The sequence below is a fragment of the Dipteris shenzhenensis genome, chromosome 26 (genome assembly GCF_047967505.1).
Source record: "Dipteris shenzhenensis isolate YYH24624 ecotype China chromosome 26, Dip_SZ_1.0, whole genome shotgun sequence".
Lineage (NCBI taxonomy): Eukaryota > Viridiplantae > Streptophyta > Polypodiopsida > Gleicheniales > Dipteridaceae > Dipteris > Dipteris shenzhenensis.
In genome coordinates, this window is record NC_141621.1 from 48812097 (window position 1) to 48831358 (window position 19262).

Consider the following 19262-nt stretch of genomic DNA (forward strand, 5'->3'; position numbering starts at 1 on the left):
GGAAGGAGAAAGATGCTTGTAGGCTTGTGAGTTTAATTGAGAGTGGAAATAAACTTTAGTATCACACACACACACTTTTTTTTTTTAAAGTGAAAACTTTGAATGCTTTATTTTACAAGATAGCTATCCCAGAAAAATGGTAAGTAATAAGAGATTACATCAAGAGAAAATCTCTATGTAGGACAAATATACATCATGATCTATGCAGTGTGTTTGCAGACAATTGAAGAGCGGAAGAACGACGGAAGAAAAAAAAGTAGAAAAAACTAGATCACCAAAGACTCTGTGGTTTCTATCTTTCCAGGGAGTCCAGAGTGCATGGTAGCGAACCCAAGTAAAGATCAGCTCAAAATCTGACCGTCGAGGATAGATCCTAACCAGCCAAAAAAGCTTGCCAAAAGAAGCCTGAGAAAATCTCTGTCTCAATCTCTATCGAAGGATGGCCAAGAAGCTTCGTGTCTGGGGGCAGTGCCAAAAAATATGAGATATAGATTCCCTCAAAGCTAAAAACCTATGACAAGTTGCTGGAGCAGTACATCTGCATGATAAAAGTTGTCCAGATGGAACAACCCTCAATAGAACACGCCATAGAAAGACATATTGTCAAAGAGGGACCTTGGAGTGCCACATCTATTTCAATCTTTTTCTCCACCATTTGACTGGATGATGATGCAAACACCAAATCTGATTAGCCCTATCTGACCAAGGTGGAGACAACAGAACTTTATATAAAGATGAGACTGTAATATGAGACAGCTTCATAGGAAAAATGGATGAATGTACTGGAAGAAGAGTCCAATCTTGAAGCCCGTCTTGAGTTCTAAAGGTGGTACTAGCTGAAATGGCTGAAGCATCCGAGTAATGACTTGTCATACAAGACGATAGTGCATTCCTAAACCATATTTTCCAGTAGCCAAAGGGAAGGATAAAAGAGTGCCATCATCATGAATGACATCTGCCATAGAGGAAATCCCTTTTGAATTAAGAAAATACGAGCATCTCGGCTCCTGTAAAGCCAATGGCTGAGAAAAAACCCGTGACCAATGGATGCTCTTAGCTCTCTAAGAGTTACCCTACAAAGAGTCCCGACCATGCCAAGCCAGATGTGAGAGTATGTTTCCAATCCAAAAATATTTGAGTAACAATAGAGCAACCTTTGACCTTGCCTTCAATACTGCCCAATAGAAAAACCCACTGCATGGGTTGCCAATAGCCAAAAGCAGGAGTGGTAAGTTGAAGAAGTAAGTAGCACATCATAGCATCCCAAGGGTGATCACCATGTAGAAACTGTAGCATCATTTTTCCTTTATGAGCCAAAATGTGCACATGAATGTTGAGAATATTCATTCCCCCATACAATTTTGGTGAACATAACCGCTGTATTGGAAGCAAGTGCAAGCTTTTCTTTCCATGCTTTGAATGCCAAAAAATTTCCATGATGGCAGACATAAAGGACGTAAGATCTCCTTTGGTAAAAAAGATCAATGGCAGAGAAAGTTGAACGTAGGCCACCAAAATAGATTGAACAATTTTGAGCTGAACATGCAAAGGCCAAGTCGCTAACTTCCAATATTCCAGCTTTTTCCTTAATTTGACAAGAACCCAATTAATCTGTTGACGACAAGTAGTTGACCAACCCAAAGGATAACCAAGATGACATAGCAGCTGATTGGGTGGGACAATTTCCCCCGGCCATACTAGACTATACCAAGCTTTAGAATGCAAAGGCAACAAGCAAGATTTTTGAAATTGACACCATACAGTGAGAGAGCCTGCATAAGCGAAGAAAATTCCCTTTCAGTATTCTGCGGCACAAAAAAGAAATCCTCTGCATAGGCATGAGCAACTAAAGGACGATTTCTAGGAATATGCAAGCCATGTAACATGTCAAGCGCCACCAAATGGTCGGTATATTGAAGCATAAGATGCGTGGCTATAGCATATAGAATAGCACTAAGAGGACATCCCTGGCAAGCTGAACAAAGGAGTGTCCAAGCTTCAAAAGTATCCCCCCATAAGATGCATGCAGCTTTGTTGTCGCTGTAGAGCCAAAAGATGATATGCTGCAATTTCTGACCAAAGCCCAACGCTCGAATGGTCTGAGCTATAAAAATCCATTGGATGTGTCAAAAGCCTTTGCAATATCTACTTGTAACAAGAGAACATCCTGCTCAATATCCTTGCCATACTCAATCTCAATACAGGCATTTGCAATATTGTCAGTTATGTGCCTACGAGGAATAAAACCATACCGCGCCAGATGAAGGCCCTCGTGTAAATAGTCTTTGATACGATCAACCACCATTTTGGCGACGATCTTATAAATAACAGGCATCATAGTGATAGGCCTCCAATCAGCCATATATTCACAGATTGGCTTCTTGGGCAGAAGTTCCCTTTCTTCCAAGAATCCAGCATGTATTGACGTTGCCAAGCACTATTTATCATTTGCAGCAAAGGAGATTTGAGGAGATCCCAATATGCCAAGAAGAATTCAACTGTGAGACCATCCCACAATCAGGATATTTCCATCTACCACATGATTTAACAGCATCACTTAACCCTATTTCAGTGAAAGGAGCTTCCAAATCCAGAGCCTGTGTGGGTGAGACAATGGGAATGACACGCTGTAATAATTGTTGCCTTGCTGAAATAACCTCCTATGAAGGAGGATCTGCTTTACCAAATTGAGCAGAAAAATGATTAACACAAGCTGCGGCAAGTTGTGCTCGAGAAGAAGTCCAAACACCATAGAAGAGAAGAACCCTGCAAATACTTTGAGAGTGCCTCTTATAGTGTAAGCCTTTGGATGAACATCCTTTATCCAAAAAAGCCCTCTGTCGTTTTTCGTGTCTCCCATTTAGAGATTTTTCTATTGTCATTGCATTGCAAACAATGTTTAGCCTAGCATAAAATCTGATTTTCTTCCATAAAAACATTTCTAATATGACTCAGTTCAGTCAAGGATTGACACGTGTATTTAGCATGAGTAGCATTCTCTCACAAAGTCTTCATGTAAGTTTTGCCATAGTTGAGAATAACTGCTTGCATTCTAGCAATGAAAGCTTCCCAAGCATAGTCAATGCCAAAGCAAGGCTGTTGTGGACAGCCTCATAAACCATGGCCTTGTATGCATCATGCGCCAAATAACTATTATTGACAATGAGGAGTCTTCTTTGTAAGTCGATCATCAGGCATGTCATGAAGAGAGATCCTCAACCACAAAGGGGCATGATTAAAATGCATAAAAGCATAATCCACCCATAATTTAGCAATGAGACAATCATAGTGCTGAGGATTCACCATGTACCAACGATCTAGACGAGCCCAATAAGAAGACTGAGCATTATGCTAAAAAGGATAGCCTAACAACATTGGCTGTGATTCTTTCCAAAGGTCAACAAAATTGAGCTAGAGTAACACATTTGACCAATGATGGCACTCAAAAGCCAACATGTGAGTATGGACAGAAGTATTATCACCCTCCTGAGGAGCATGATTAAAATCGCCACAAATAAAGGTATGTTGTTGCCAAGGATAGGCTTGCATATCAACCCCTCTATTGCGAGAGGATTGAGGTGCATAAACCAAAGCAAATTCAAAATTTTCACCCTGAACGAGACACTGTATATCCAACCATCTACCTTGGCCATCATCGAGAGCAACAGCTGGCTGAAACTCATGTTTCACCAAGAAAACCACACCAAAAAAAGAGTGCTCACTTGCATAAAATATGTCATGCCCAGCAAAGTGTCCATAACGACCAGCATACATATGATGGTTATGCTCTTGCAATGCCACTATGTTAGGCTGTAATTGATTGAGATAGCCCCAGACAAGTTTCCATTTCCTGGGATCACATAAACCCTATACATTGACAGTTAAACATTTTGTATGTGAACGAGACACTATATAATTAGCTATCTGTCTTGGCTATCATTGAGAGCAATAGTTGGCTGAACCTCATGTTTCACGAAGAAAACCACACCCAAAAAAGAGTAGTCACCTGCATAAAATTTGTCATGCCCAGCACAGTGCCCATAACGACCAACATACATGTGATGGTTATGCTCTTGCAATGTCACTATGTTAGGCTGCAATTGATTGAGATAGCCCCAGAAAAGTTTCCATTTCCTAAGATCACATAAACCCTGTACATTGAGAGTCAAGCATTTTGTATGTAACAACATATTCATAGAATATGTACAGCTGAGAACCGAAAGTATCAAGTCTACATTTCAATCTCAGGATCCAGCACGCGACCCTGAGAAGAAACAAGTGTCTGTGGAGAAGCCAAAAGACCCGTAATTTCCTCTTCAGGGAAGAAGGTGCGACTTGTTGTCACAACAATTCAAGTAATACAAATTCCTAAATTTTCTTTAAGAGTATGACCATTCGTACATGAACCATTCCATTTACGAGGGAGAGATCTCCGTGCTGTCACATTTTTTCTTGGACTCTGCTAAGTTTCTTGCAATGTTTTTTCTTTTACTTTTGATTGAGAAGTAAAAGGCATCAAAGAAGAAGCATTGCTATTTGAGACAATGGGAGCTTTCCTCTTATCCTGGGCTGCACTGATAGGCTTGCTGGCCACTGAGGAGCCACTAGTATCCTTAGGTTGCATTAGAGCAAGCATAGCATCTGGAGGCATTTTGTGTAAGACCAGAGGGCATTGGGAAGCCATGTCCCCAAATTTTTTACATTCAAAGCAAGCTCCTGCAAATAACTCCCATTTGAGCTTATAAAATGCACTTCCTTGAGCAACATGAATTCACTGTAATAAAATAAGATTCAGGAGTGGGATTATCAGTATCCCATAGGATTCAAAATCTATTTGAATTCCCATTTGGCCTAGGTGGACAAATCACCTTTCCCAACGAAGCTGCAATTTTTGGCAAAAGTGAAGCCAAGCATTGAAGGAAATCAACCACCTCCACCCAATGTCAAATCAATGCCTGATAATTCCTAGTGGGCGACCATGGCAGAGCATGGACCATCTGTTGCCCATAAAAAAGTAAGGAATGTTCAAGGAGCATCTGTTTGTGCTACTTATCAACCATAATAACTTCAAACAAGATGACAGAGCATGGACCATCTGTTGCCCATAAAAACATGGGGAATGTTCAAGGAGCATTTGTTTATGCTGCTCATCAACCATAATAACTTCAAACAAGATGAATTTTATTCATGTGGCCTGCCGACGAGACAGAGAGAGAGAGGAAGGGAGAGAGAGAAAGAGAGAAAGAAGAAGAAGAAGAAGAAGAAGAGAGAGAGAGAGAAAGAGAGAGAGAGAGAGAGAGAGTAAGGAGAAGAGAAAGGAGGAGAAGGAGAAGAGAAAGGGGAGAGAGAGAGAGAGAGAGAGAGAGAGAGAGAGAGAGAGAGAGAGAGAGGGTAATATGAAATCACTAAATGCATGCATTGAAAGCCCCTTACAAGGAGGATACTTGGACCAATCACCTTCAAATAAAAAGAAATGTCTTTAAAAATACCTATTTTTTGTTTCTTATCACACATCTTCACTAAGGCCTTCCTATGGCAGGCCAAAATCCCCGGGCTGCATAGTGCACTTTACGAACAAAACCACCACCCAATGTTTTGGTCAACCTGGGAAAAAGAAAATGCCAATGCTTTGCATATTCGCGCACGGGATCTACTTTATCATGAACCTCCACCATAATCCCAACTGTGGGTGTGGGATCTTTCCAATCCTTGCGGGTATCTTTAAAACCCTCATGCATAACATCAAAAACTGTTGTGCCTCAAGCGAGGCATGTACAGGACCATCCTGACCCAAGTCCTCCTTTTGTTTCTTGTGAGAATAAATCTTCATTGAAGTCATGTAATAGAAGTGAGGTAAAACAAAGGAGAAAACAAGAAGACAGGCCTATGAACAAAGAAGCGACACCGAGGGCAGAAAAGGACGGGAGAACAAAGAGCGAAAGGATGGACGATAAAAAAGCTGAACCACTCAGTAGACAGCAAAGAAAAGAAATAGGAATGAAGACAAAAAATAAGAAAAGAAATAGTAGACAGCGAAGGCGAGTAGTAGCAAGACAAAAAAAGTAGGAAAAGTGGCGACCAGTAGCAAGACGGGGGAGCAACGTACAATGGCGACCAACAGCAAGGGCCCACGCTCAGCCGGAAGTGGACGTACAGCAAGTACGAAACTGTACGGAACAATTCTGTACAAGTACGGTAGAAACACGAGCCTGCAGGGGAGTTGCAAATGCTAAACGAAAGGCACGGGAGCCTATACGAACCAAGGAAGACAGCACCGAATCCTAGATGGAGCTCGAGGAAGGGCCTGGAACCCTAAACGGGCACGCTGCAACAGGAAAGCGCCTCCACACACTTTTTTTAAGTGAAATCTTTGGGTGCTTTATATTACAAAATAGCTATCCAGGAAAAACTGCTAAGCTGAAATAGTACATCAAGCGAAAATGTCCATGTAGGACAAATACACACACACAGTCTAATGGCATCCTCGGGATACCAAAATATGATCTATGGGCCACAATCCACGTGTACTATATCAGTTAAGGAATGAGAGTCCCTCATTGGCGCCTATACACTCATTGGCCCCAAAAAAATCCAAAACCCGAGACACAGACTATGGAGCACACGCGTGCACAAAGAGAGAGAGAGAGAGAGAGAGAGAGAGAGAGAGAGAGAGAGACCATTATTTTAACACATGCGCACACGCACACCCCCTCCCCCCCTCCTGCAAAATAGATTCTTTAAAAATGTGAGATGTAGGAAAGATTGTTCTAAAGCAAAAGAACTCCAAAAGAACTTTACTGACAAGAAATGAGAGGATTGTCTCCAACATACAACAAGACTTGTACCAAATTATTTATGCTAACTTTGCTGATAAAACTGCAATTTTAATGGGAAAGGTCCAAGAAAAATGCTTTTGGCCTTTTTCAATATTGGTGAAATCTATCTACAAAAGCCACAAAGAGAATCTCACCTCCGGGATGCAAATAAACCTGAACAGAGCTACCTTAGTTAGCTTGATTGAAAAGCCTAGTTGTTACTTAAATATACATGTATGATGAGAAAGCATGAAAATGTACAAAGTACTCTTAGCCAAAAGATAAAGTGCAACAAAAATTAAATAGCAGAGTCTGTAGCTAGGTAGGTCTCCTTGCATGCGAAAATATGACATGAGAGAGAAGAAAAGGTGGCCTTTGATGAGAATTCAAACCAATTGAAACAATCACATGTCCAAGTCACTTGTTGTCCTTGCACAACCAGAGCAGAACTCTGTTTGAATATTGGCAACTTCGAAGGTTAGGCGACTGCAATTTCAAAGGTTTAACTTTGATGACCCTCCTAGCAGATACATTGCCATAGAGTTGCAAAAATGATCAAATTGGAGGCCAGCAAAACTCAATACACTAGCATCAGGATTTACTGAAAAATGCTTGCATGCTTTTGTGATGCTGTAGGATCTGAAATAACTATGTAGACATACTCATCTTAAACAAACTTGGAACACAGAAGCGTACTGTGTAGCCCTTTGCTTAGATGATTCATCAAACCTTGATAAACTTACAGATTGTTTGTTTCACCAGTATCCTTTGTAATTAAAACATCAGTCAACAGCAGATCTTTAGGCTCTGCAGAGTACATGACTTGGATTACTAACCTCAAAATCCACTTGCAATTACCAAGTTCAGACCAGAGAGAAACAAATTTTGAAAACCCTTCTGTGTTTGCTCATGTCTTCTGGGAAGTCGGCATTGTTGTAGTCACCCCTTGGCCTCTAGTGTTCTTCCATTGTGCAGTAACAGTTTTGATCCGAGTGTAAAATTGCACACCAGCTTTCCCTACACCCCATTTAAAGGGAGCACATGCAGCACGTATCAAGTCAAGACTATTTCAAGAAACATAAAACATAAAAGTTTGCATGCCAGGACACATGCACAATCAAAGAAGTTCTACTTTGTGTGATTGACCTCGAAAAACTGCAGGATTTCATGAGATTAGCTGCTCACTTTCAATATTGAAGTATTATTTACTGAACAGGAATTTATTGAAGAGGGAGCAAATTGGGAACGGAAGCTTTAAATGCTCACTCTGGATATTCAACTTCTGTGAAATAAGGGATGTGCATGACAAATCCTCTTTCACACCCTATTGTGCCTAATAATCTGGTGCAAATGTAGAGAAATTTTGTGCAGAGGGCATGACTAGTATAACTTGGTACTGTTTTATTAATGTTTTACCCTTTTACATGGCACCCTACAACGGTCTATGGCCACGTGATCTACCTCTACACAAAATTGTATTGGGGGCGACAATTCAAGCATCACAGCTTTAAAAGGCAATATTTTTATCTTAGACATTAGACAAGCACATATATAAAGCAGCCGCATAATGGTTTCCTACCAATATATATCTTTAATGGAAGATAACTTTGCAAACATAACAAATATAAACAGCTTCCCATCTGAAAAACCACCCATTCAACAGATGCATGAATCAGCTAGACCAACTTACCATAAAAGTTCATGTCCCCAGCAAAGGAGCCTTTCCACCCCGTAAAAGAGAAGAATGGCAATGGTACAGGTATAGGCACGTTGATGCCCACCTATAATGCAATCTCAAAAACCAACAGCAACTTAGCAGAAAGATAAAAATGTCTAGTGTTACGACAATAAAAATTCAATTCTTTACCAGGCCCACATCAATCTCGTGTTGATAAGCTCTCGCTGCAACACCTGACGTGGTGAAAATGGCAGTCCCATTTCCATACCTCCAGAAACAATATTGTTGTTTGGTTTTAGTTTCTATTAAATCTAGCATAAAATAGGGCTGCACAGTATTTAAAACTTCATGCATGAAAGATGCACAAACCAAAATGGAAAGTCCCACTACAAAAAGATCACATAGCCCTCAGATTAACCTGTTCTTATTGACGATATCAATAGCTTCTGCCAAGCTCCCAGTCTGTTGACACAAATTCAAAATCATGAATGCTAGATCAAGCATGGACATAGATAGCTACCCCACTTCCCCCTGCGGGAAACAAAAGGACACACCAACGTAAACATGCACACCCCAACCGAGCATACCCACAGGCGTAGTGTGCCTGCTGCACATGAGAATACACACCATGAACATAATTGAGAAAACTAAAGCACATGGGAAGAAAACCATAGGCTGGTTAACCATTTAAGGCATTCAAACTCCTGCACCCACGCATGCGTGCAAGCAAGAAATGAATGAAAACCTGAGTGTATAAGAGAACTCAACATGACCAAGAAGAGGACCTATGTATCAATCAGCGGGTTTCTTTGCAATACCTGAATGCAGAGGAGAACTGGTCCAAATATCTCGTGCTGAATGATATAAAATACCAAAATACAGAGGAAAAACAATATCAGTACATTTATGTGAGTAGTGCTTCATGAGAAAGATGGCAGATGCCAGTTACTGCTATTCAGTTAGTTTGACTCTCTTTTGCATGGACACAAAGCATTCATACTCTGTTGTTTCCTCAATATTACATGCATGCTATACCTTGTAGCATTCCATATCAGGTGTGACATCAGCCAGGATAGTTGGTCCTATAAAGTTCCCGTCCAAATATCCAGGGACCTGCATGACACCAGAAGGCCTTTACATCATGGTTTGTGAGATAATGGTGTAATGTAGACATGATTCCTACAAATATGCTTACCACTGCATTGTGATGAAACCATTTACAGAAATTAAGTTTTGCAACCTATAGATTAAATTTATTTCTCCAAAGCAACCCATACCTCAATCTATTAACAGTTGCACTTTTCATGGCGAAGGTATGTCATTTAAAACATCAGACTATTTCCAAAGGAAATCACTTCGAAAGAGATTTCATTTCAAATCCAATAGGTCCGTATGTTTCTCACGTTAAGAAGCACAATGAAAGTGTTTCAAAGTTCAATGCCACAAGTTTTTAATGAGCCACCTTAGAACACACATGTTCTCGCATGCTTCCTCGTGTAAACCTCTAAAAATCTTTTATACAGAGCATCATAGGCTAGTCAATATGCAAAAGCCATATAAATTGCAAATTATGCAAAAGAGTCTAGAGTCTGGTCCAGCTTACTTAGGCAGGTTGATTAGTTCTTGCTTCTTTTTCAATGACGACCTCTGAATAAATGCCAGGACTTTGAGAACCTTGCATTCATCAAGGCTTCTCTATAGGGTACATGATACAAAAAGACAGAGGGCACAAAAGTGGCCGGACTGTTGCTCATCAGACCACATGTGACAATACCTGAATTTTGCGACCATCAAGCACCAACCTTGCACCACTCTCCACTCCACTTTGAATTAAACCACATATGCGCTCCTTTGCCTGCCTAGTCAAAACATTGCATCCACATCAAACCTACATTACAACATCTTTCTTTGGTCAACACCAAAATGTGCAGAAGTGTGTGCTCTTCTGTCAAAATAAAGTAATCACCTCTTTGCTGATTACTGGACCGACGTCTGCCATTGGCTCAATGCCTGCTGTTACTTTCAAACTTTTTGCCCTATCTATGAGACCTGCCTCCCTGTCAAACAAACAACATCAAATGAAAAGCAAGATAGTAGGGATAGAATTTGGTGGATATGCTCTCCAATTATTACTAAATGCAGACGATGCATTCTTCTTTGAAAAGCACAACTAAGGCCTGCAGAGATACTCAGATGCTGTAAGCCAATATTTGCCAAACTCAAAGCCTGCAAGTGAGAATTAATAAAACCAAGGTTCTGGTCACTGGGACAAGGATAGTAAATAAGCATCATTTACATTTGAAGGAAAAAACTAATAGCTCAAGGTAGGAGTTAGCCTTAAGTAACCTTACTTTTATCCTATTAACCCCCCCATCCCAAGTAAGCAAGAGAATAACATGAAGGATATTATTTCTCTATTCTTTGATTCCAGCAGCCCAACAGGTAGTCATGCAACTCACGAGTTTAAGAGTGATAAACAACATAAGAAACCGTACATATATATATGATGCGTGTGCGTGTGTGCGTGTGTGTGTGTAAGTGAGAGTAAAGTGAGAGATGGAGAGCTCTGGAGCCCCCGCAGCCCTGGTCGACCCTCCGTCACCCTCTGTTTCTATTCCCTCATTACTACTCGTGTTTTTCTTCAGCGCAAGCATGGTGGTGTGTTTGCCTCGCCTTCAGTCAAATCAGCAAAGCTAGATGTTTCTGATGGTCCTTCTTCTTCTCTCCAGCTGGATCTTCTTCACCAATTGTGCTCTGCCTCTGTCACAGAAGCTCCTTTATTGGGTTCCCCGCTTGTTCGCTCCTTGGATTCTGCCCTTTTGGTCTCCGGTCTTCGTCAGGCTCAGCAATTGGGAGTCTGCCTCTATTTTATGGGCAGGGTTTTATCTTCAGCTCATCTTCGTCATTGGGCTGATGTTGCAGTGGGTCCGGATTGTATCTCTTCCTTTGTCTTTCTAGGTAAAGGATTTTACTATGCCCATTGCTCTTCGACTCCTAGAAAGGATTTTACTATGCCCACTGCTCTTTAACTGATGTGGTAGAGCGCCTTGTCAGTCGTGCTGGTGTTCCTGGAGCGGTTTTTTTTGCTTATGTGATGCCCTAGGATCCCCTATTTGATCCGTCTGCCTCTCTTCTGACCCATTGTCCGGTTTGGATTATCCTCAAAGCGCTGCATGTGCCTCTTCTTCAGCATCTGCCAACTCTTGCAGCGCTTTTGGGGAGGCCTCTCCATGTTCCGAGACCGGAGTTTTTGCAGGCTACCCGTGATGTTCGACTCTATATCTTATGGGATATGATGCAATTTGTGCCATCTACTTTGGATCTTGATTTGGGCTTTGCTGATCTGATGCGCATCAGGCTACATTTTGCTTCTTTTCCTAAAGCTTGTTATCGGTGTCGTCAGGTTGGTCATTTTGCACGTGCCTGCCCTTCTACTTAAATGAGCACTCCTCCTGCTCCTTCTTCAGCTGTGAAGTTTTTTCTTCCTTCTCCTCCGGTTTCTACTAAGGCTTTGTTGGACAAGCCTTCTTTTACTGCTCCGAAGCATTACTGGAGGAAGGTAGAAAAATCACGGGCCACTCTTTCTCTTGCTGAAGAAGTTCAGGATGTGACTCCTGTTGAGCATCTTCAGCCTCCTTCCCCTCAGGATATGGATGTGCCCCTTGTACAGGGGATTATACAGGATGCTGCCCCTGCTCTTTCTCAGGTTGATCCTCAGAGTGAAGCTGAAATGTTGAGTCCTCCTTTATCAGATGCAGCTCTTTCGTCGGAGGATACAGATGTTGATTTAGCCCCTTTGCCTTTGATGCCTGTGCCAGAGTCTTCTTCTGTTTGGGAAGCAGAAGTACCTTTTTTACTGGAATCTTTTCATCCCATGTTACAACAAGTTTTTGACCCTGTGATTCAAAAATTTCGGGTACCAGCCTATATCAAGAAGAATCACAAGGGCAAAAAACAGCTTGTTTTTATTGATGGTGTGGTTTCATCCCTGCATTATAATTTGAAGCTGGAGGATGCTGTGTTTGATCCTCCTCCAGCTTGATATGTAACTTTTTACTTGGTTGCCTCATGACTTTTGCTCTGAGGCTTTAATTGTAAATTTTTTCCTTGTACTTATTGGTGGGTTTTTATTTCTTTTGAGGTTTCCCACACAGAAATATAAGATTTCACTTTAAAAAAAAGTGTGTGTGTGTGTACACATATATGTATATATCTATATACATATACACATTCACCATGTTAAGAACCTTATTATAACAATGGAGAATTAGAGTACTTGAAGTAGAAATTGACTGAGAGATGCCAATGCATGCGGAAATCATTTAGAGGGGCTTGGAGGTAGCAAGGGAGCTGCAGGGCTAGTTTCTATGAAGCTCAGCTTCCATAGGGATCACTACTTACGGATTTCAGAGGAAGGTTTCATCGAGCACTAGGCTATACATGGATCCACCTTCCCCATTCCTTGAGAATATCGATCCAGCAGTTCCGTGTCTCATCGCACCGACTACCCATTGAGGGTGGGCAGGCTGAGGTATACCTAGAGAGGGTTGCATCTGTACCCTAGGTGATCAGCATGAGATTGAGTCGAAGGAGTACTTCACTTTCAGATGCCCCGTGTACTAAGAGAGCCGAGGTTGTTACCATTGTCTCTTCAGGGACCCCTCTTCACTTTCTTATATTACACAAATCAAAGATGCTTGGCAGCTTTCATTTATTAGGCCGTCCGATACAGAGACCGTCTGCTCAAGACACATAGGCCAGACTTCACTTAGAGCATGACCATTGAGTTTTTCCAGCCAGATAGCACCAACCAGTAGGTCCTAGGGAGACGGCGGAGCCGATATCCTTTGATATGCCGTCTATAAAACTGGACAAATCCCAAGAATGATCGCAACGCGGTCAGACTCTGAGGGATTGGCCAAGTTAGTATCGCAGCCACTTTCTTCGGATCCATTTCTACCCCCTGTGGAGTAATTATGAACCCTAAATATTCAAGCCTAACCATACACAGTATAGTTTTCTTTTTATTTACATAGAGACTGGCTTTCCTCAAAGTACTGAACACTACTCTTAAGTGTTCACGATGCTCAGTAATACTTTTACTGAATATCAGGATATCGTCAATAAAATGCACTACGAACTTTCCGATATACGGACGTAGTAAATCGTTCATAAGCATGACGAATGTCGCTGGAGCATTGGTAAGTCCGAAGGGCATTACCAAAAACTCATAATGACCAAACCTGCTTCTGAAAGCGGTTTTATGCACATCCTCGGCTCTAATCCGGATCTGATGGTAGCCACACTTAAGATCTATCTTGCTGAAAATCACGGCTCCATGTAATGCATCTAGCAAATCATCAATCCGAGCCATCGGATACCTGTGCTTAACAATGATATTATTCAATGCTCTGTGATCTATACAGAGGAGAAACGTATCATCCTTTTTTTTCTTTAATATCACTGGCGAAGCAAAAGGTGAAAAACTTGGTTGAATCTGCCCCAACTTGAGGTATTCTTCCAGTTGTCTACGCACCTCCGCCTCTTCAGTAAAACTCATTCTATAGGGAGGTCTATTTACAGGTTCTACCCCCGGGATCAGTTCAATCTTATGTTGAACTTTCCGCTCTGGAGGTAACCCATAAGGTAGTTCATCCCTAAAACAGTCAGAGAACTCCTCTGTTATAAGATTAGCCAGCTTGGCCATCTCACCACTTTGCGTAACATCAGTGCTAGCCGAAGAATCATCAATCGGCTCTACCGATGCTGTGCAAAGGAATAAAAACTCTACTTGAGCTTTTCGGATTTCCATCATGGAAACCAACGGTCCCTGAGGTATATCCTTTTCACCTCGCAAGACATAAAGCACATCATTCATCTTGAATTGATATACTTGCTTTTCCCAATCAATGGCTGGATTCTTCTTAGAATGCCACGCCATACCCAGGGCTATATCTGCATGTGCAAGCTTGGTCATTTCAAAATCAAGCTTCTCAGCATAGTCCTGAATCCGAAGCTCCAACTGGGTAACCCTTTGGTCCCATACTTCAATTGAACTTCCATCTGCCATTCTGACTGTATATGCATAGTCAGATGGACTTGTCTTTAATTTCAGCCTTTTCATGAGCTTGGAGTTAATCACATTGTGAGTTGACGCCGAGTCAAACAACACAATGATATCATGATTGGCCACTTTCCCTTTCATTTTAATTAACTCCGTATCATTAAAGGCCGTATACCCCGTTGCTGCGGGCTTAGATAGGATGTTATCAGGTGCACTCATAACAAACAAGGTACTAACCTCTAAGAAGGTCCCGCCAATTGCATCTGCATATGTTCCGCATTGGGACTCTCCTGCATTTCCACGTCGCATTCTGATATTATCATATTAGCCGTGCGACGGTTTTTATTCAGTGGACAATCTTTCCACTGATGTCGCTGAAGGCAGCCAAAGCACAATCCTTCTTTTCTAGCTTTCTCTTTTTGTTCAGGGGTCAACAAGGACTTTGACCAAGCCCGGGCTGCCATTGGAGTTATTTTTCTTTTCACCCCAACGGTGGTACTTGTTTTTACTGGTCCCTCAACCGGCTTCACCTGCTTGGTTTGGCCACTTGGCTGCGAGACACTTGTCTTTGAAGTCCATTTTCTCTGAAATCCCCCTTTTTTCGGGTACTCATACTAAGTCCCTGCCTGCACAAATCCACTAGGTCTGCCTCTAGCATCCTCATAGTTCAGGGCTACTGCAATAGATTCATCTAATGTAGTCACATATTTAGCCCGAACTTCCATTTTCATCTTGTCGTTCAGTCCATAGATATAGTCTTTTAACTGAACCGACATAGGGAGAGGGTCTGTTATTTTCATGACACATTCCCTGAATTTATCAGTGTACTCTGCCACCGACATAGTCCTCTGACGAAGATTTCTATAAGCATCCCAAGCTCGGGACTCTTCATCAAGTGGGAGAAAGTGTTTCTTAAATTCAGATTTAAACCCTTCCCAGGTGGTAGGAGCAACTTGATCCTTCTGTTGCTTTATCCACCATCTATCCGCCGCCTTAATAAACAGGTGAGTGGCCTCACGGATTTTCTTTAGATCAAATCTGATTACACAAATGGCGAAGGCTTCTTCCCACTTGTGTAACCAAACCTCGATCACATCAGAACTGCGCTCGGTCATCCGACCAGCGTACTTCTCCGGTCTATAATTAGCTATATTAGGCACTTTGACCCTCGCGCGCTCTGATGAATGTATACTGGGCTCTGGCTCTGCTGGAGCTTTGTCCTTATCAATTCTAGACGGTCTAGCCGACAAGGCTTGCACCATCTCCCTGTTCTCATTCTCACCAGCGTTCACTTGAAGCTGCTGGTTCATAATCTGCTGTAAAGCATCTTCTAATACCGAAATCCTACCGATCTGTGTGATGTGACATTTGTTGCGTAGACCGTGCTCTAGACTCACTAGGATTCGCCCTAGAATTCTGTCCTTCTGCCTCCATAGTTTAAAAAGGGAAAATGGTTTTTTTTTTTTTAATTTAATAAGTCTTTTCTAGAACTCAAATAAAATATATATACACCTCTTTTCTATTTTGCTTTCCTGTTTTTCTTTCTCCTGCACACTAAACTCCCAAATATGTAATACTCTAAACGTTCCTTTTACGGTGCAGGAATAATAGGACCATATATAAAACTGTAAAAGCTGTATCGAAAGAAGGTGCTCCCTGATTTTCTTCTCGAAATGTCGATTGATCCCCCTGTCGTATTTATCTCTGGTTCGCTTTTCCCTCCACCTGAAAGTAGTACCCAGACCTAGGCACGTGCGTGGGATTTATGGGCACAATGTTCGTAGCAGCATCCAAAACCAACTGTGCTCAGAGTTATCTGGTAGATCACACGGCCAGCATCGACGTCTACGTCCTAACCCTTCGCATTCGTCACGTCAACTGTGACCCCCAGGCCTTCGCCCCATTCCGCCCCCTATTTTCTCCACGCAGTCGCCCGTCGATATTCCACCAGGGAGATAATCCGCTGACTAACCGAGTTCCCGTAAACTCGTTAACAGACCACGTTCCGATGGAGGCAGGCCTCTGCTCCCAGTGTGCGTCAATCCTATGCCACGCCGTCGCAGCAAAACGTCCACATGAGACGCCCGTCGATGCTTGCTCGAAATCTTGCACAACCACAGGTCCCCTGTCACGGACAGCCTGCGTTACCTCTGCTCCCAGTCTACAATCGTCTTCCGCATGATCTTTGAAGGCGACGATGGTCTTCGTGGAGCACGTCGACGAGCAGCCGCTGAAATTTTCTCCGCCTGCTGTCCGTCACAGCCTAACGAGCCCCTTCCCTTACCTTCAGCTCTGATACCAATTGATAGGATCTCTATTCTCTAACACACATTCAGATCACGAGCGATGGCATCTGTTATTTCCTCCCAGCCTACTCTCGTAGATCACATGTTTTTCAATTAATACGTCCTTTTTCCTTCCTCAGGCATATCCACGAGACCCTCATCTCCCTAGATGGTTCCCCTTGCCAAATGTCATCATTTTAGCCTTTCCACTTGGTGCACCATTTACCCCTCTCTTGGGGCACATTTAAAACCACTTGACCCTTGGCATTATTGCACATTTAGGTGCACCTAGGCCTTAGCACTCAGAACCACCTAGTCAATGCCATTTCACCCTCACCTAGGACCTTGGCAGTTACTTCTCTTGACCGTTTCATTTACGCATATTAACTATTACAAAAGTTGGTCATCTAAGAGAAAATGCCCACCGATCTTTCCGAGGTCATGCTATCTCGGCTAGAGCATAACATTCACAGGATCTCCTAGCCCATCGAGGGGCCCACGCCTACTGCGGGATCTCCCAAGTGCCTCAAGAGGCTGTCCTTACTGTCGTGGCACCCCCACAGGGCCTCCATAAGGCTGCTCTTGCTGTCGCTGCACCCCCACAGGCTGCTCCAGCCCATTGCGCTGGCGCAATACTGCAATACCAGGCCACATTGGCCCCAAACATAGGCACCTACACCTGTGTGTGTCCCGCCGACCCTTGGACTTGCAACACATCAAGTAACCAAGACCAAGAACGTTCCAACAGGGAGCCTCTCCAACAGTCACGATTCAGCAGCAGCTCTCTCGGGGTCCTCCCCTACTCACACAGTGAACAATGCACTACTGAAAGGAAGGGAGGGACAGGATCATTGCTGCTAAAGACCACCCATTCCTGCAAACGAACATATGTAAGGGGACATCTATTTCTGCTTCCTGCCAAAAAACATATGTAAGGGGACATCTATTTCTGCACTTCTGCATTTCTGTAAATCAACAAGGATAACAGAGATTTTTGCACAATGCCTACATGAGGATGTGTAGAAGACATTTTGCAGAAGCAAGCGTTGGAAAATGCTATGGCAGCTTACTCAACAGGGGCAACTCACAAAACCACATCCGATGTCGTCGCCACTCTCAACAAGATATGCTTAGCCTGGATTGAAAAAACTGACGATTTGGAGGCAACAAATGTAGCCCTACTAGCAGAGAAAGCGCACATGGACAAGACAATGGCTGAAGTAAAGAAACAAGTTGGAAAAATGTCGGGAGAATGGAGAAAGAGAAGGCCAAGAGGAGAATGGGAGAAGGAAAAGGCAGGGTGGCAATCTGAAAAAAAAAATTCAAGACAAGGTACATGCTTTGGGAACTGAATTACAGCAGTTGAGTGGGGACTTACAAAACCATGGAAGAGCTCAAAACAGAAAATGCCAAACTCGAGAGAAAGACATTGCAGCTATGCAGGCCACAAGGAGAACACAATGAACTCAAACCGCAAATCAGCAAACAATGCTAGTACACCGGGACCCACGAGAGCCCAGAGAGGGGACTGCCCATAGTGACAGGTTACACATGGAGTCAGCCCATAGGAGGGAGATGCAGAGAGACTGTGGGATACGAGATTCTGGAGGAGTGGCAGTCCTTTTTAGATCACACTTTATTGCAGTATGCTACTTCCCCCTGAACACATCATCATATGTGCATGAGGTCACCACAAAGGGCTATAGCCCATACGAGACGATCTTTGATGATATCTTGAAGTTCTCCAGGTAGGGAGAGATCCTCCTCCCAAGTGACTTCAATGTGTGTACAGGGAGCATACAGGTGGGTCTACTTGACTTCGGGGCTGACCCCTTTCAGAGTACCAAAGATAGATTTAATTAAGCTTGGGATAGCGAGGCACTTAGAGGATGCAGCATATGCCACGCCATATGGCCAACACCTACTGGATATGGGAGCAGTGCATGAGTTTATTATATACAATGGTCTTAGATGGCCAGCAATGGGAGGACTCACCTGCTTCCCACATGGAGGGGGGACCAGTACGGTGGATTACCTTTTGGGGTCCCCATTTTTTGTGTCACATATACATGATCTCACTAACCCGCCCCCCTTTGTAGGTGCTAACCACTCCTATTTGATCTCCATGCCAGCCACAGGACAGGATCCGCCAACCCCACCTTGTGCCCAAGTACACTTCAACCATGATACCGTGTATATGAGTGAGCACCCCAACCTCCCTTGGAGATGATGCAAACCTCTCCCATGCCTCAGACACATTGGTATTAGTGGTTCAGGATGCCGCTACCAAGTCCTTTCCCACGACTCAATCTACAGCACGCTCCCCAACTACGAAGATGCCCCAGAACTCATGGTTCAATGATGAGTGTCGAGAGATGAGATCCCACCTCACACGTGAGCAAGCTTTGGGGCACCTTACG

General features: G+C 42.9%; 1 protein-coding gene across 1 annotated transcript in view; it reads right to left on the reverse strand.

Moving 5' to 3' along the window:
• Positions 1-7232: 7232 nt before the first annotated feature.
• ALDH6B2 (aldehyde dehydrogenase 6B2) overlaps positions 7233-19262 on the reverse strand; it is a 128873-nt gene continuing 116843 nt past the window's right edge. The window contains exons 12-19 of the mRNA XM_087397523.1: positions 10460-10550; positions 10268-10348; positions 9529-9606; positions 9312-9347; positions 8912-8955; positions 8683-8761; positions 8506-8596; positions 7233-7832 (exon numbers count right to left, since the gene is read on the reverse strand). Coding sequence (XP_087253649.1) covers positions 7723-7832; positions 8506-8596; positions 8683-8761; positions 8912-8955; positions 9312-9347; positions 9529-9606; positions 10268-10348; positions 10460-10550 — 610 coding nt within the window. The 3' untranslated portion in view covers positions 7233-7722. The remainder of the gene's footprint in view (positions 7833-8505; positions 8597-8682; positions 8762-8911; positions 8956-9311; positions 9348-9528; positions 9607-10267; positions 10349-10459; positions 10551-19262) is intronic.